This window comes from Vulpes lagopus, chromosome 7, assembly GCF_018345385.1.
Source record: "Vulpes lagopus strain Blue_001 chromosome 7, ASM1834538v1, whole genome shotgun sequence".
Classification (NCBI taxonomy): domain Eukaryota; kingdom Metazoa; phylum Chordata; class Mammalia; order Carnivora; family Canidae; genus Vulpes; species Vulpes lagopus.
In genome coordinates, this window is record NC_054830.1 from 58,812,999 (window position 1) to 58,828,365 (window position 15,367).

Sequence of the window (15,367 nt, forward strand, 5' to 3'; positions counted from 1 at the left end):
CCCCAGGGAGGAGGGGGGCCCTCCCGGCAGCCAAGGTGCTCGGCCGGGAACTCGGATTGCAGTTCCTGAAAATCCGAGGCTCAGTTCTTTTTCTCTCGCTCTTGTTTTCCTTCTCCCTCACTTGAAAGCACGACGGACCTCCCGAAGCGCCTGCCACCACCCAGGGGATTTCTTGCACCGCAGCGGGTAATTCCTGCCCCGTCCCCGCGGTGACTCAGCCGTGACGTGGAGCCACGGGCGGCAAGAGGACCGGGCGCCAGACCCCGCGGCACACAGGCGCCTCGCGGCTCGGCCCACGCTGCCCGGGCTGCCGTCCCCACGGCCCCAGGATGGCCTCCGGCTCGGCCAGCAGCCCCCGCCCGGCGCCCGACGAGAACGAGTTTCCCTTTGGGTGCCCCCCCGTCGCCTGCCAGGAGCCGGCAGAGCCCAGGGCCCTCCGCTGTGCCGCCTGTCTCCCCGAGAACGTGAGGTGAGGGGCCAGGGAGCAAGGGGGGGCCGGGGCCAGGGCAGGGCCCCCGAGGGCGCCGGGGGCAGGTGGCCTCACCTGTCGGCGCCTGCGGCCGTGGCCCTACAGGACGGCGGGCACGGCAGCCGTGGAGGGTGTTGGGCCCCAGCAGCGGGGGCCGGGTGCCGAGGGCCTCTGCGCCCCGTGGGGCCGTCTACTGACCTGCGGCCCGGGGCACAGCGCCCGGCGTCTTCGGGCCTCGGGGTCTTTCGCTGTGAGCCGCCTCCGCCGCCCTCGTGCCCCCGACGGCAGCTGCGGGCAAGTTCCTCTAACGGGTGCGGCCCCCTGGTCAGCGCGCGGCTCCTTCCACGCGCCGCCCGGTGCTGTTTGCCGCGACTCCCCCCAGGGGGCTCCAGCCGCATGCGCCGACAGGGGTCCACACCCCTCCACTGCTCGACAACGTGTCAGGTTGCGTGCGTCTGTGCGCAAACACCTGTTTATACGGAACATACACCCTACGTCCGTCCAAGATGCAGTGTGCGCCGCGCGTGTCGTATGGAACATGTAAAAGCACGTGTGTGCGTGTGTTTGCGACACATGACTCAGGGAGGTGACGGTAATACGAGCATCAGTCTGGAGCAACTATCAGGCACCTACTGTGTGCTAAGCACTGTCCCCTTGATCTTCGGAGGAGCCTGGAGGGGTGGCCCTGTACTGCCGTGGCCCTAGATGGACGACGCGGCCTGGGGAGAGGCTGGGTCAGCCTGCCCGGGTCACGTTCCTGCCACCTGTGCTGCTAAAGCCCCGTGGCCCCACCGTGAGCTTCATCTGGGGGCTTTACGGAGTAAGACGGTGGGAAAACGGAATCAGGAAGGCTCCAGAAGGTCGAGTGCTGTGATGGGGGAGGCTGTGCAGAGGGGGGAGGATGTGGCTGTGGGAAAGCCAGGTGGGGAGGCCGGGAGCAAAGGCCGACTGTATGTCGCTCGGGGTTCACCACAGGCTCTCGTGGTGGCTCTCTTGGCCTCCCCCCATTCCTCCAAAACGGGGCGGGCGGGGACAGGCACCGACTGGGGTGTCGGGGATCCAGGCCTAAGGCCCGAAGAGCTCGGCTCCTGACTCTGTCTGCACCGGGCCCACCCAACATCCCCGGGGCCTTCTTTCTTCCCATCTAAGATGGGCCTGACCAGTGGTTCCCACCGACAGATGCTCCCTCTGATGGGTGCTCGCTGTGACAGATGCTCCCTGTGACGAGTGCTCCCTCTTGTGGGTGCTCCCTGTGACGGGTGCTCCCTCTGACATGTGCCTCCCTCTGATGGGTGCTCCCACTGACTGGTGCTCCTGCAAACGGGTGCTTCTGCCGATGGGTGCTCCCTCTGATAAATGCTCCCTTTCATAAGGGCTCCCTCTGATGGGTGGCTCCCTGTGATGGGTGCTCCCTGTAACAGGTGCTCCCTCTGACGGATGCTCCCTCTGATGGGTGGCTCCCACCGATAGGTGCTCCCTCTGACATGTGGCTCCCTCTGACGGGTGCTCCCTGTGGCGAGTGCTCCCCTGACAGGTGCTCCCGCCGACAGGTGGCCATCCCGTGGGTCGGCATCACTTGAGAGCGTTCTGACAGCATGTGGGTCCCGGCGTCACCCGCTCAGAGTCTGACCCGCACTCCTGGTGAAGAGCCTTGGGTCACTTGCTCTCGGAGGCTCCTTCTTGCTCTAATGGCCTGTGGTCACCTGTAGTCGCTGGAGATGCGAGACCCCAGGCCAAGCAGAGTGGCCGAGAGGGCACACGCAGCCACGTGTCCACAGTCCCTTACCCGAGGCCCTGGGTCACATGTATTTGGGAATCCAGAGTTCTTCGGGTTTTCAGAAAGCAGGTCAGCGGGGTAGGACGTCCTCGGCCCGGTGGGCGTCGGGCTGCGCCTGTGATCAAGCGCGCTCTGGTGTCTGAACCCGACAGCCTTGCGGGGACGGGGGGGTGAGTCGGGGATGACACCCCGCCGCCCCAGGTCAGGCGGCTGCCGGCCAGGCCCCGGGGAGCCGGCACAGGGCGGTGAGCCTGCGGCCCGCTGGCAGCCCGTGAACGTGGCGGCGTGTGTTCCCGTGTCCCCAGGAGCGGCGAGGACCGGATCTGCCCAAAGTGCCAGGGGGACGACCCGCAGTCTGGAAGCCCGGGCAGCCCACTGTCGCAGGAGAAGGTACGTGGCGGGGAAGGGCGCTGGGCAGGGCGCTGGGCGTGCGGAGGTGAGCACCCTGAAGCCCCCGCAGGCTCCCGCCTCTAGTCTAGGGTGGGGCGGGGCGGGTCCCTAGGCGGCAAGGTGACCCACCGGGGAGGACACGGTGCACCCAGCCTGCGGGCCAGGTGAAGAATTAATGGCTTTTATATTCTAACTGGTTTTAACAACTCAAAAGAGTGGCATTTGGTGACATGAAGACCTTATGCGGTTCAGACTTCTGGTCCTCAGTGCCGAGCCGGTCGTTTCCGTGTTGGGCTCGGCTGCTTGCGCCGCCCCGGCACAGGTGGGTGGGTGACGGGTGCCACCTGGGGACCTGGCCGGCCATCCTGCCCCCGCCCGCCCCCCCACGGGGAGGCCGCGGTCCCCCCCCCCAGCCTCGGCCGGGCTGTGCTTGTAGGAACAAGAGCCGCCGTGCGGTGTGAGCCCCCGGGGGGAGCACGCTCCGGATCCCTGAGTCCAGACGGGGCGTGTGGCCCTGGACCCGCGGCCCGTGAAGCTCCCACGTGCCAACCCGGGCCGGGCCGCTCCCGCCAGCCGGTGACCAAGTGAGACAAGCAAGGAAATCGCAGTGAGACTCTTGGAGGACCGACGCCTTCCGTTCGTAGAGGGAGCCCTTGTCCAGGATCCGTCCTCCCCGGACTGCGTCTCCACGCAAATGGAATGGTGGCGGCGGGAGGTGACGGGGTTAATGAGAAAGTCTTCACTTGGTACAATTTTTAAAACGCAATGTGCACGTCAATCTTCCAATTAAAAAAAAGAACAAACGTGCGTGGGCCGAGGCAGTGAGAGGCCGCAGTGGTCCGCGGACGACCCTGCACCCGCCGGGGAGTCTCTGCCGGGGTCTCCCCTCCGGCCGCCGTCACCCGCGGGAAGCCCCTGCTGCCCGCAGCCCACACGCACTCCCACCCGAGACCACGGCCCAGCGTCGGAGCCCGATGCCCGCGCCCAGATGGCGCTCCTGCCGCCAAGTGACGAGCCAGGTGGGCGCTGCAGGGCCACCCCGGGACCCGCGCCGGCCAGGTGACCGCCGTGGATGGCCAGGTGGAAGCCGGAGGCCACAAGTCCTGGCGCCTTCCTGTCCCTTCCCGTCAGAGAGCAGAGGGACCCGCATCTCAGCAGCCCGTCCCCTGCCCCCACGGGAGGAAGGCTGAGCCCGCGGAGCCCTCGGGCCTGCACCAGGTCAGAGCCCGTGCGAGGCCCAGGCTGCCGGCAGGCGTCTCGGGCCCGGGAGCCCAGCGGGAGGCGTCAGCACCTGCCCAGGGAGGCCGCCGCCACCTCCCAGGGCCCCTGCCCGCTCCAGCGCTCCGGGACCGTTTCCACTCTGTCGTGTTTCTTCCTCTTTAACAAAATCAATACGTGTTCATCGTACGAATCTCCGGTCTGAGACGTGAGAGACCTTTCGATGCCGTAATCCAGTGGCTTTAAGTCTTCATCCTTGTGAACGTGAAACCAGAACCCGTGCTCTAAGGGGGGAGCCTGGCACCCGCCCCCTCCTGCCGCCCCCACCCTGCGGGCTCTGGGGGCTCCGGGGTCATGCAGGGCACAGGCTGCCGCTTGCTCCTTATGCCAGGGGCCTCCGATGGGAGAATGATGGACGCCGATGGGCTTCGGGGGGCCTGGGTGCTGCCTACGGGGGCCTCTGGGGCACCGGCAGCTGCAGACCTCCTGCCCCGGCTTCCTGGCCCGGGGTGAGGCTCACGCACAGGTGGTCTCCACCTGCACAGAGCCACAGACTGGGAAGACCAGAAGCTTCTCTGCCTCCTGACCCCGAAGGGAACTTGGGGGCTTTGACCAAAGGAAAGTCGCGGATGAGAAGTCAATGCTCTGCGTACGTGGTCGTTCTGAAGTCTGTGGGTGCAGGAGAGCCTGGGAAATGGGGTGCGGGGTGGCCAGGGACCGGCCGAGGTAACCCGGCGCCCAGCCTGTGAACAGCACCCAGGCCAGGTGCTTCTTAGGGGGTCCTCGTCCTCTGACCGCATCGGCCTAGTGTCTGTCCCACAAGTGCTCCAGCCGTGGGCTCGGCGCTAACGCAAGGCCCAGAGGTTAAAGGGTCACTGCGACCTGGTTGGCGGCCCGGTTCCGGTCCTCCACGGCCTGCCACGGCCTGCCACGGCCTGCCACCGCCCACCACCACCTGCCACCACCTGTCACAGCCTGCCACGACCCGCCACAGCCCACCCCAACCTGCCCAAGGATGGGACAGCGAAATAAGGAACAGCGGGTGTCTGGGAAAGGCGTTCAGGTCTGTGTCCCGGCGAGCCTGGGGAGAGGACGGCTTCTCCCACTCTCTGGCCTCGGACGGCCCTGCAGAAGCCCGCAGCTGGCACGTGATGCTGTGACTTACGCTGGGCCACGGGCCTGTGACCTCCTCCGCCCAGGGCGCCCCTGACTCTCGCTCCGTGTCCAGTTTGTACGGCGCCCACGTGTGTTTCCCTCCGTGTTTCCGTCGGCCGCCGCCCGCCGCCCCTCGAAGCAGGCCTGCCTCCGTGGAAGGACGCCGCCCGTGTTCCTCTGGGCCCCGTCCCAGTCTCCCTCGTTGGCGACAGCCGTGCGCCCCGTGTACCGGTGTCCCTGGAAGCGTGATGCCTGCGGATGACCCCGGGCCCTTCTGGCCTCGCCAGTTGCCTCGGTAGCTTCACGGCCCTGTGACGCGCGGTGTCACGGGTGGGGCGATAGCCCACGTCTCCCAGTTTGCAGGTGACATACTGAGGCCCGGGGAGCAGGTGCGCGTGGACCAAGGTCCCATCACAGCGGGAGGCAAACCTGGGTCGTGACCCCTGCCTCCAGGCTGCGGGCACCTCGGGTGACCCCAAGTGTCCGACGCGGGTTTGGGTCACGCAGGCCGTGTGGACTCCACCAAGTGCGACGGGAACACGGGAAAGGGCAAGACGGGTGTGGACCAGGACCCAGGCCGGGCCTCCCGCAGGACGCGGGAGCAGAAGCTGCCAAAGAGGCAACAGGCAGCAGCAGGGAGGAGGCCGGGCCACGCAGGCAGGTGCACCCCACCGGCCCCCGCCCACATGAAGGGCCCGGCCTGCACCCCGGGGTGCCGAGCCCCAGAGCCGCCGCGTGGCCGGCCCTCTCCTGCGGGCAGTGGCAGGTCCCTGTGCCCCACACCTCGTGGCGCTCACCCGCTCAGAGGCCGCAGCGCCCTGGGGGCTCCCGACGCACCTGCGGCGCCACCGCAAAGGGCGGGGAGCAGCGGGGGCGGCCCACGGGCCCCTGGGGCGCAGCCAGGAGGAGCAGCGTGCCCGCGGGCCGGGATCTTTCTGTTTCCTCCTCAGAGGCAATTCCACTGTGAACCTCATTTCTTGCAGGCGGTGGGGCGGGGGGGGGGGCTCGCGTGGGGACGCTTGCGGCTCGAGACACGCACCAGGCCCGGACGGGCGCCCATCCGCCCTCCGCGGCCCCAGCCGGTTCCCCGCCTGCACCTCGTCCCCACCCTTTCGGGGGGGCCACCTCTGGTTAAGGCGAGGACTCCCCTTGGGCGGGAGGACCCGGGCCATGGACTCGGCCGCTGCCTTCCCCGGCGCTGCCCTGAGCCGCCCCGGCCTTCGGCTCCCCACTGAGGCAGAAGCCGAGGCTCAGCCGCAGCCTCCTCCGGGGCGTGAGGGCCGCGGCCGCGGTGCTGGGGGTCGGGGGGCAGCAGGGCCAGCAGGGCTCTAACTGGACAGAGGCCCAGCCCGGGGCTCCGCGCCTCAGGCCCACGTGAGCTCACGGCCGCCACGGCCCGGGCTTCCCCGGACGGACAGGAAGCTGGTCCGGCCCGCCCGCCTCCCGAGGTCCTGCGGGGACCCTGTGGGGACACACGCCAGGCGCCGCGGCCCAGGTACACGCGCACCTTCAGGATGCCCCCACCTGCCCGAGGAAGCCCAGGCCCAAAGGGTCTTACCGGGCCAGGTGCGGGCGGCGCCCGGGTGGCTCCGCGGGGGAGCCTGCGACCCCTGATTCCAGCTGGGGTCATGACCTCGGGTCCTGGATCGAGCCCCACGTGGGGCTGTACGCTCCGCGAGGGGTCCGCTTCAGGATCCTCCCCGCGCTGTCCCCCCCCCCGCCCGCGCCCTCTCTCTCAAGCAGATTTATTAAGTCTTGTTTTAAAAGAGGGCGAGATGCAGGGATTAAATGAGAGTCAGTGTGCGCCAGCCCGGGGAGGAGGGGAAGCAGCAGACCCGAGGGCAGCAGGAGCAGCCTGCCGGGCGCCCAGCGCAGAGGCCGCGGGCCGTGCTCCCCACGCCGTGCACACCGGCCCCACGGCCGCCCGGGGCCCCCGCGGCTGCACTCCCCGCGCAGAAGCCCGCAGGCCGCGCGGCCTCAGCCACACAGCGCCCGTTCTCGCGGCCCTGGGGACTGAGGGAGGCGGGTCTGTCCGACCCGGGCCCCGTGTGTAGACGCTGCCCTCCCCGGCGGTGTGTCATCCTGCCGTCACTCTGACCTCTTTACCTCCGTGAAGACCCTGCCTCCAAACACAGTCATGTTCGGGGGTGGGAGTCCCAGCAGATGACCTGCGTGGGGACAGGGCAGTGTCATCCTCATCCCCATTTTGCAGATAAGGAAACTGAGGCAGGGTGAGGTTAGTAAGTCTCCTAGGACCCAACAGTTTGCATGTCAAGTGACTGGAACGGGCCTGGCGCTCCTACAGGCAGCGTCCCCCGTGCCCCGCGGCTCCCCCAGGAGCGTGTGCTGCCCCGAGGGGGCCTGGAGCTGCCTGGCTGGCTGCCTAGGCCCCCGGAGCGTCTCCAAGTCCGTGGGACCGGCCACCACCCCCCTGCTCATCCCCAGTCCCCCGGGCAGCGCTGTCCTGGGCTCTGGGCCTGCCCCACAGAGACCGCAGCAGCGGGGCCCAGCGCCCCAACCACGCGCCCCAGCCCTCCACCCGCAGGGTCTACGCACTCCCAGCCCTCGGTGCCCCGCTCCCGCCTCCTTATCCCTCGTTCGACTCCCACTTTGGGCAAGAGCACACCCTGGTTGGGCCCCCAGGGCCCAGGGCCACGCCAGTCGCGGGGACCCCACCGTCCCCAAGCCCCCCACCTCCTGGGAGAGGCTGCAACTCCCATCCCAGTTCCGCCAAGGCCACCCCCGCCCCCGCCTCAGCAGGACGTCTGGGTCCTGTGCCTCGTTGGGGACAGGCTGTGCTTGAAGCCCAGGGCAGGGGGAGGGGGTAGATGGGGACAGGCCCTGGGGCTGCAGGAAGGGGGGGATGGGGACAGGCCCCGGGCTGCAGGAAGGGGGGAGACAGGGACAGGCCCTGGGGTTGCGGGAGGGGGAGACGGGGAGAGGCCCGGACTACAGGAGAGGGGAGGTGCTCACTCAAGCAGCCAGCATGTACCCAGCGTCACCCCCGCAGTGGTCACTGCCCCCCATGCTGGAAATGCTACTGTGACCCTCACAGGTGCCCAGAGCAGTGGGGACGACTGTCAAGCTGGGTGGACCAGTCCTGACAGAAGGGGGCAGTGCTGCCAGCAGGACGGCAGCAGAGGCCTGGGTCGGGGTTTGAAGGAGTCCCCGGCGGACGGAACAGCATGTGCCTCCTCAGGGCCACCCGCTGGCACCCTGCTGGGTCCTGGGCTTTGCGGGAGAGCCGGGTGGCCGCTGGGACCCCTTAACATGTGGTGACACACCTGTCGCTTCCAGGACCCGCCTGAGGTGACTGAGGCTGAGGTCGGCTGCCCGTTTGCTGGAGTGGGCTGCCCCTACAAGGTAGGCTTGGGGCGTCCCACTCGGGGTGGGCTCGGATGGGCTCGGGTGTCCCCAACCCCAGGCTGGTCGACCCGTGAGGCCCACTGCACGGGGGCGCCCAGGTGGAGAGGAACTGTCGACCGGCTGCAGCGGCCGTGGACGTGCTACCGGGTGGCTGCAGCGCCCCACCCCAGCCGGACGCACACCCTGCAGCGCCTCACAAAGGAGAAGCCCCTGGCTGAGCTGCAGGAGAAGCTGCGCGTGTTCGAGAACATCGTGGCCGTCCTCAACAAGGAGGTGGAGGCCTCCCACCTGGCCCTGGCTGCCTCCATCCACCAGAGCCAGCTGGACCGCGAGCACATCCTGAGCCTGGAACAGCAGGTGAGCTGGGAGCCCAGGCCCTGCCCAGTGGGCTCGGGGGTCCGCGGCCCGGCTCAGGCCCTGCCCGGTGGGCTTAGAGACCCTGCGGCCCAGCTTAGGCCCTACCCAGTGGGCTTACAAACCCCGCGGCCCAGCTCAGGCCCTGCCCGGTGGGCTTAGGAACCCCGCGGCCCAGCTCAGGCCCTGCCCGGTGGGTTTAGGAACCCCACGGCCCAGCTCAGGCCCTGCCCGGTGGGCTTACAGACCCCGCGGCCCAGCTCAGGCCCTGCCCGGTGGGCTTAGAGACCCCGCGGCCCAGCTCAGGCCCTGCCCGGTGGGCTTAGAGACCCCGCGGCCCAGCTCAGGCCCTACCCGGTGGGCTTAGAGACCCCGCGGCCCAGCTCAGGCCCTACCCAGTGGGCTTAGAGACCCCGCGGCCCAGCTCAGGCCCTACCCAGTGGGCTTAGAGACCCCGCGGCCCAGCTTAGGCCCTGCCTGGTGGGCTTAGGGACCCCGCAGCCCAGGTCAAGGCCGTGCCCAGTGGGTTCAGAGGCCCCACCAACCGGCTGGTGTCCGGAGCACAGGCAGCCTCCCCACAGCGTCCTCCCCAACCAGACAGGCTCCTCTCCGACCCCACCACCACCCGCCCTGCCATACAAACAGGCCCTCTCCTGGGTCCCAGGACCCCCTAGGAGGGGCGCTGACTCGCAGGCAGGGCCAGGGCCAACCCCGCAGCCCGTGCGCTTCAATCCCTTGCCTGAATCTCTACGGGGACAGGCTGCTCCCCTCCTGAGCACATCTCTCTGCCGCTGGGCGCTTTTCACTATGAGAAAGTTCTTCCTTATACTAAACTAAAATCGGCCCCTCGGTGTAGTCGGTGCCTTGTTCCTGGCCCTGCGCTGCAGGCCCCCTGCACAAACCTGCCCCCTAGGCCCTGCACAGGCCTTCAGAGACCAGCAGTCCCGAGGACTTCCTCCTTGAAGCTCAGCGGCCTCGGTGGTCCCACCCCAAGTCCCCGACATGACCCCTCTGACCAGAGGGCTGTGCCCTCCCGTGCTCCAGAGCTCATACTTGTGATATAACCAGTTTCCGTGCCAAGAGTGCTCCTGTTTTCCCCTTTTCTCCTGTCCAGCAACGTTCCATCGGTGTCTCACGAAGGCTCAGGCCTGGATTTAGTTCCAGCTCTCCACGGCCTTGCTGTGCAGGCCTGGATGGGTCACGTCCCCTCTCAGGACTCCGGCTTGCCCAGCCCGAGAATTAGGGGTTCGGTTTCCTTTCAGGACGCTCACTTCCATTCCTGCCTTCCCCGAGAACAAGTCCGTGTTTTTCTCAAATGTCAGTGGGGGCACCTGGCAGAGAAGCGGCCCCGGTTCGAGCATTTGTCTACGTGACCATTGCCTCAGGTCGCAGTGGGCCCCCCAGGGCAGCAGCCGTGTGTTGGGTGCATCCAGAACCTTCCTGGCTCTGGTACCTGAGCAGTGAGCCCCGCTGGCCCTCGTCGGGGGAGCCCCTGCAGCCCCCGGGGTGGAGAGGGGAGGCTCCCAGGGGACAGGCTGTGTGGGCCGTGGGGTAGGGTGGGGGCCGCGGAGGACGGAGGGGGGACGGAGGCCGGGGGACAGCACAAGGCCGCTACGTGTGCCTGGGGGAGGCTGTCCGCAGCCCCCGTGCCCACCTTGTGCCCTCCCACCCCCTGTGCCCCACGTTACCCTGTTACCCCCTCCCTATCCCCTCCATGTCCCCCCGTCTGTGCTGTATCCCCCAGTGTCCCCCCATGCCTGTCCCATGCCCTCGTCCCCGCCCATGCCCCGTGTCCCCCATCCCCTCCATGTCCCCCCATCTGTGCTCCCCCATCCCTGCCCACGCCCCCTGTCGCCCATCCCCTCCATGTACCCCCCCGTCTGTGCACCCCCTGGAGCCCACCACGTGCCACCCCTCCCCCTGAGCCCCCGGCTCCCTGGTGACTGGGCTTCCTTGGTGCAGGTGGCAGAGCTGCAGCAGACGCTGGCCCAGAAAGACCAGGCCCTGGGCAAGCTGGAGCAGAGCCTGCGCCTCACGGAAGAGGCCTCCTTCGACGGCACGTTCCTGTGGAAGATCACCAACGTCACCAGGCGCTGCCACGAGTCTGCCTGCGGCAGGACCGTCAGCCTCTTCTCACCAGGTACCCGCTGCTCCCACAGGTGCAGACCCGCGGGGATGGGGGTGGGGGTCAGGGTGGTGTCGGGGTGCAGGGGTGCGGGGGGCAGGCTTCCCGGAAGCAAGCAGGGATGGCAGCCAGCCGGTGACCGCCGCGCGGGGTCCAGCGGGGCTACCTAAACCCGGGGCGCAGGCAGGCAGGCCCCCCGGCCACACGGAGTCCGGGGCGGGGAGAGTAACGCGGGCCCCCCTCGAGTCCCTAGCGCCCGCTTCCGCCAGGTGGCATGAGGTTGTTACTGACCTCACGGGGCTCCCGGCCGCGACGGAGAGGGTGCCCGAGCCCAGAGCGTGAGGGGCGCGGGGACGTGCCGCAGGGCCAGCGCAGGACCCCGTCCGCAGGGCTGGGGAGCGAGGCCAGCGCAGAGGAAGCCGAACGGCGTCGTAGGCGGGGAGCAGCTCGCAGGTGCTTCCTCACCCGGCGCCGCGCCCGCGGAGAACACTCAGCAGATGTTTCTCTTACTTTGTTCTTGGGGTTTTTTTTAACGATTTTATTTATTCATGAGAGACACAGAGAGAGGCAGAGACACAGGCAGAGGGAGAGGCAGGCTCCCTGCAGGGAGCCCGATGTGGGACTCGATCCCAGGACCCTGGGGTCACGTCCTGAGCCGAGGCAGGCGCTCCACTGCTGAGCCACCCGGGAGTCCCTTGGGTTTATTTTTTTTAAGGACTTTATTTATTTATTTGAGAGGCAGTGAGCACGAGCAGGGGCAGAGGGAGAGGGAGAAGCAGACGCCCCGCTGAGCAGGGCGCCCGACACGGGCTCGACCCCCGGACCCCGGGATCACGACCTGAGCGAAGGCAGGTGCTCGACCGCTGAGCGCCCCAGGAGAAGCTTCTGCTAATCAGGGGGCTCCATCTACGTGACAGCGAGTGTATTTGCACAACACTCTCACTGTCACCCTGCGCATGCGCATCTGAGACAGGTGGAGGATTTTGCAGGCGGGTGTGAGCGACCTGGCACGGGGCCCGGCTCCACACCTTCCCGGTCATCAGCTCCTCGGACCCACCCGTGACCCCCAGGCCGGGTTAACGCGGGCGCTCCCCAAGCCAGCCGCTGCCTCAGGAGCCGCCCCGTCTCTGCCTTCCTGTTCTTCCTGCACCTCTTCCCGCCTGCTCCCCGGCCCCGAGGGCCTTGGCGGTGACAGCCACAGGCGCGCACCCTCCGACGGCCCCTTCTGCTGCCCACGGAGAGCCCAGGCCCCTCTGGGTGATCATTAGGGATGATTCATCCCCTGGGGCGCTCACCCGGGGTGGCGGCCAGACCCGGGAGCTGCCCCAGGCTCCCCAGCGTCCGGGGACTGAGCACCTGACCTAGGGTGGGAATGAAGTCGGTGCCGTGAGGTGGGCCCGGCCCCTGCTTCTGGCTCTGCCGCGAGCGCCCGGTGGGTCTGGCCATGGGGCTGGGCCTCCCTCTGCAAAACGTGGGTGGGCAAAATCAGAAGCGTGGTGCCAGGGCCCGCAGCTTCAGCATCCAGTCCTCGGGGGTCACGCCTGTCACCTCCGGTGGCTGTCTGGGTGACGGCTGAGCAACGGCTAGGCGACGGCTGGGCGAGGTCACCTCCCGGAGCCGGGTGCTCCTCGCCGCGCTAGTTTGGAGTGGGGCGCCTCAGTTTGGAGCCACTGCCCGTGGGCCTGCCCGTGCTGACCGAGCCCTCCGCCCCTCAGCTTTCTACACGGCCAAGTACGGCTACAAGCTGTGCCTGCGGCTCTACCTGAATGGGGACGGGACGGGGAAGAGGACCCACCTGTCGCTCTTCATCGTGATCATGAGAGGGGAGTACGACGCTCTGCTGCCCTGGCCTTTTCGGAACAAGGTACGGGCTGGGCAGGGGGGCGGGGAGCCTGGGTCCTGGTCCCATCTGCATTTTCAGTTTCACCTCGTATAAAGCCAGAGCCTGAGCGCACCCCTCGCGCCCGGGGCTGTCAGGGACTGGGGGGCTAAAGTGCTGGCCCGGCGCCCCCGACGGCCTGGAGCCCCGACCCCCATGGGGTGAATACGGAGTACTTCCTGGAGGAGGTGCCGTGGGGCCAGCCTCAAGTGGCGGCGTTCTCAACCGGAAGGAGCCCAGGGCAGGGCAGGCCTGTCAGCCCGGGACGCTGGCCGCAGCAGGTGCAGGCGGGGACGGGGAGCCACCAGAACCCTCCATCGCGGCTGGGCGGGACGCAACTCGGAAGCCCGTCTGGCGGTTTCATACCCCGTGAAACGCGCTCCCGCACGACCTCACCGCACGCCCTGGGAGGTGGCCGATGAGCCCGATGAGTCAAAAACTTTGGTTTTCGGAGGCGGCACACAGGTGTTCCCGGCAGCGTCGCGGTAGCTGCCCGACGTGCAGGTGGCCACGGTGCCATGGGGGGGGGGGGCGGGTGCTGGCGGCAGGGCGTTCACACGGCGCGGCCCCGTCGGGCCCAGAGGACCCGTAAAGGCGATCCTGCGTGAAGGGGTGAAGGGGCCAGCCTGACGGGGCGCGGACGGGCTGCGGGATCCCAGCCGTGGGCCATTCGTGGGCAGGTGCGGCTGTGGAGCCGGTGAAAGATCAGGCTCGAGGGTGAGTTCGGGCAGCGCTCAGGAGTGTAGGGCAGCGACCCGCCTCTGTACCGCGCCCCTGGGCCGGCGTCATCGGGGGTCCTCCAGCCCAGAGAGGGAGTGCACGGCCCCGGGGGAGGCCGGAGTGGGCCCCAGACGTTGGGCGGCTGCACCGTGTCAGGGCGGCTCCAGGTGCGGGGAGGCCGCGCGGGGAATCGCTGCAGCTTCCATCCACGCGTGCCGTGACCCAGAACTGCTCCAAGTTACAAAGTGTATTTAAAAATATTTAGAAGGGGCATCTGGGGGGCTCGGCGGTGAGAGTCTGCCTCCAGCTCAGGGCATGACCCCGGGGTCCCGGGATCGAGTCCCGCATCGGGCTCCCCGCAGGGAGCCTGCTTCTCCCTCTGCCTCGGTCTCTGCCCCTCTCTGTGTATCTCAGGAATAAGTAAATAAGATCTTCTTTAGAAAAACCTATTTAGAAGGACAGGAGAGGAGCCGGGGTGAGGCGTTCCCCGCACTGTGAGTGGGGAAGGAAGGGGGTGCTCCAGAACCAGGCGGGGGGGGGGAGTAAGGGGGCAGGGGGGAGCTGCCACAGGGGTCGGGATAGGAGTCCCCGGGTCTTAAAGTGCCTGCCGCAGGGTCTCACTACAGTGAGAGGCGAGGCCGGAGCGTCTCGGTTCCCGTCACCTTCCGAGCCTCGCGAAGCGCGACAGCTGGGAGAGGACCCCCGTGGTCGGCAGCCGGAGTTTAGTGACACGAGCCAGGGAAGGGGTTCGTGTGGCGCGGGACGACCTGTGTCTGGGGTCCGCGTGCGGGCTCAGGGCATCGACTGACCCCCTGGGTGGAAGGCCCGCCTGTCCTTGTCCCCGTGCCTTGTCCCAGGAGCGGCCTCACGGTCCAGAGGCAGAAGGGGCACCGGGGGTGTGGGTGGGGCCCCCTCGTCGCCGCGTGACCCCATCCTGAGCCCCAGAGTGATGGTGGCTCGGGATTCCCGTGCCCCTGGCTCAAAGCCCCCACCCCTACTCCCAGGGCAGCCCCCACCGCGGCTCGGGACCGCGCTCCCGCCCCGGGGGCCTTGCCTGGCCCAGCGTGCTCCCGACCTTGCGTCTTGGACTCCGCGTCCGCGCGGGGCAGGGGCGGCACGGTGTTGTCCCCGGGGCACGGCCTGACCCCTCCGCCCCCGCCGCCAGGTCACCTTCATGCTGCTGGACCAGAACAACCGCGAGCACGCCATCGACGCCTTCCGGCCCGACCTGAGCTCCGCGTCCTTCCAGCGGCCGCAGAGCGAGACCAACGTGGCCAGCGGCTGCCCGCTCTTCTTCCCCCTCAGCCGGCTGCAGTCGCCCAAGCACGCCTACGTGAAGGATGACACCATGTTCCTCAAGTGCATCGTGGAGACCAACGCGTAGGGCGCAGGCGGGGGCCCTGCCCAGGACCCCAGGGCACCGCGGCGGGCCGGACGGCAAGACGGGAGCGGGCCGCCCCGGAGGTCCGGGCGGGTGGGCGCCGGGGGCGCCTCTCGCTGAGCCTGCCGCACCGCCGCGAGCCCTGCAGCCCGAGGGACGGGGAGCCCCTGAGCACAGCTTCCTTCCAAACACGCGTGAAACCAGAGAAAGCGACTGCGATCCTGAGGGCGCCCGAGGAGTCGGCCAGGCCGCCGCAGCGGGAGGGCCCTGGGCCGCGCCGGGTGCAGCTGCTGACACCTCCCGGCGCTGCCGGCCCTGCGGGGAGACCCCGGCCTGCCTCCGCTGCGGCCCGCACCTGTCCTCCCACCCGGGAGGCCGCGGCCGATTCCGCAGGGCCCTCCCCGACCCCCCGTGCTCGGCTCCTGGGGCCGCCCAGGCTCCAGCTGCGGCGACGCTCCTCTGCCCACCCACCGTCATGCCCATCGCTGCTGGCTCGCAAGCCCATGAGGGGCTGCTCCTCACACCCCCGGGGC

At 68.6% G+C, this 15,367-nt stretch overlaps 1 protein-coding gene across 1 annotated transcript; it reads left to right on the top strand.

Annotated features, from left to right (window-relative positions):
• TRAF1 (TNF receptor associated factor 1) lies at positions 1–14,846 on the top strand. The gene is made up of 7 exons (XM_041762430.1): positions 1–469; positions 2,552–2,636; positions 8,307–8,372; positions 8,502–8,732; positions 10,692–10,869; positions 12,570–12,718; positions 14,619–14,846. Exons 1-7 carry the CDS (start codon positions 330–332, stop codon positions 14,835–14,837), a joined length of 1,068 nt encoding a protein of 355 aa, XP_041618364.1. The 5' UTR covers positions 1–329; the 3' UTR covers positions 14,838–14,846.
• The last annotated feature ends 521 nt before the right edge of the window (positions 14,847–15,367 follow it).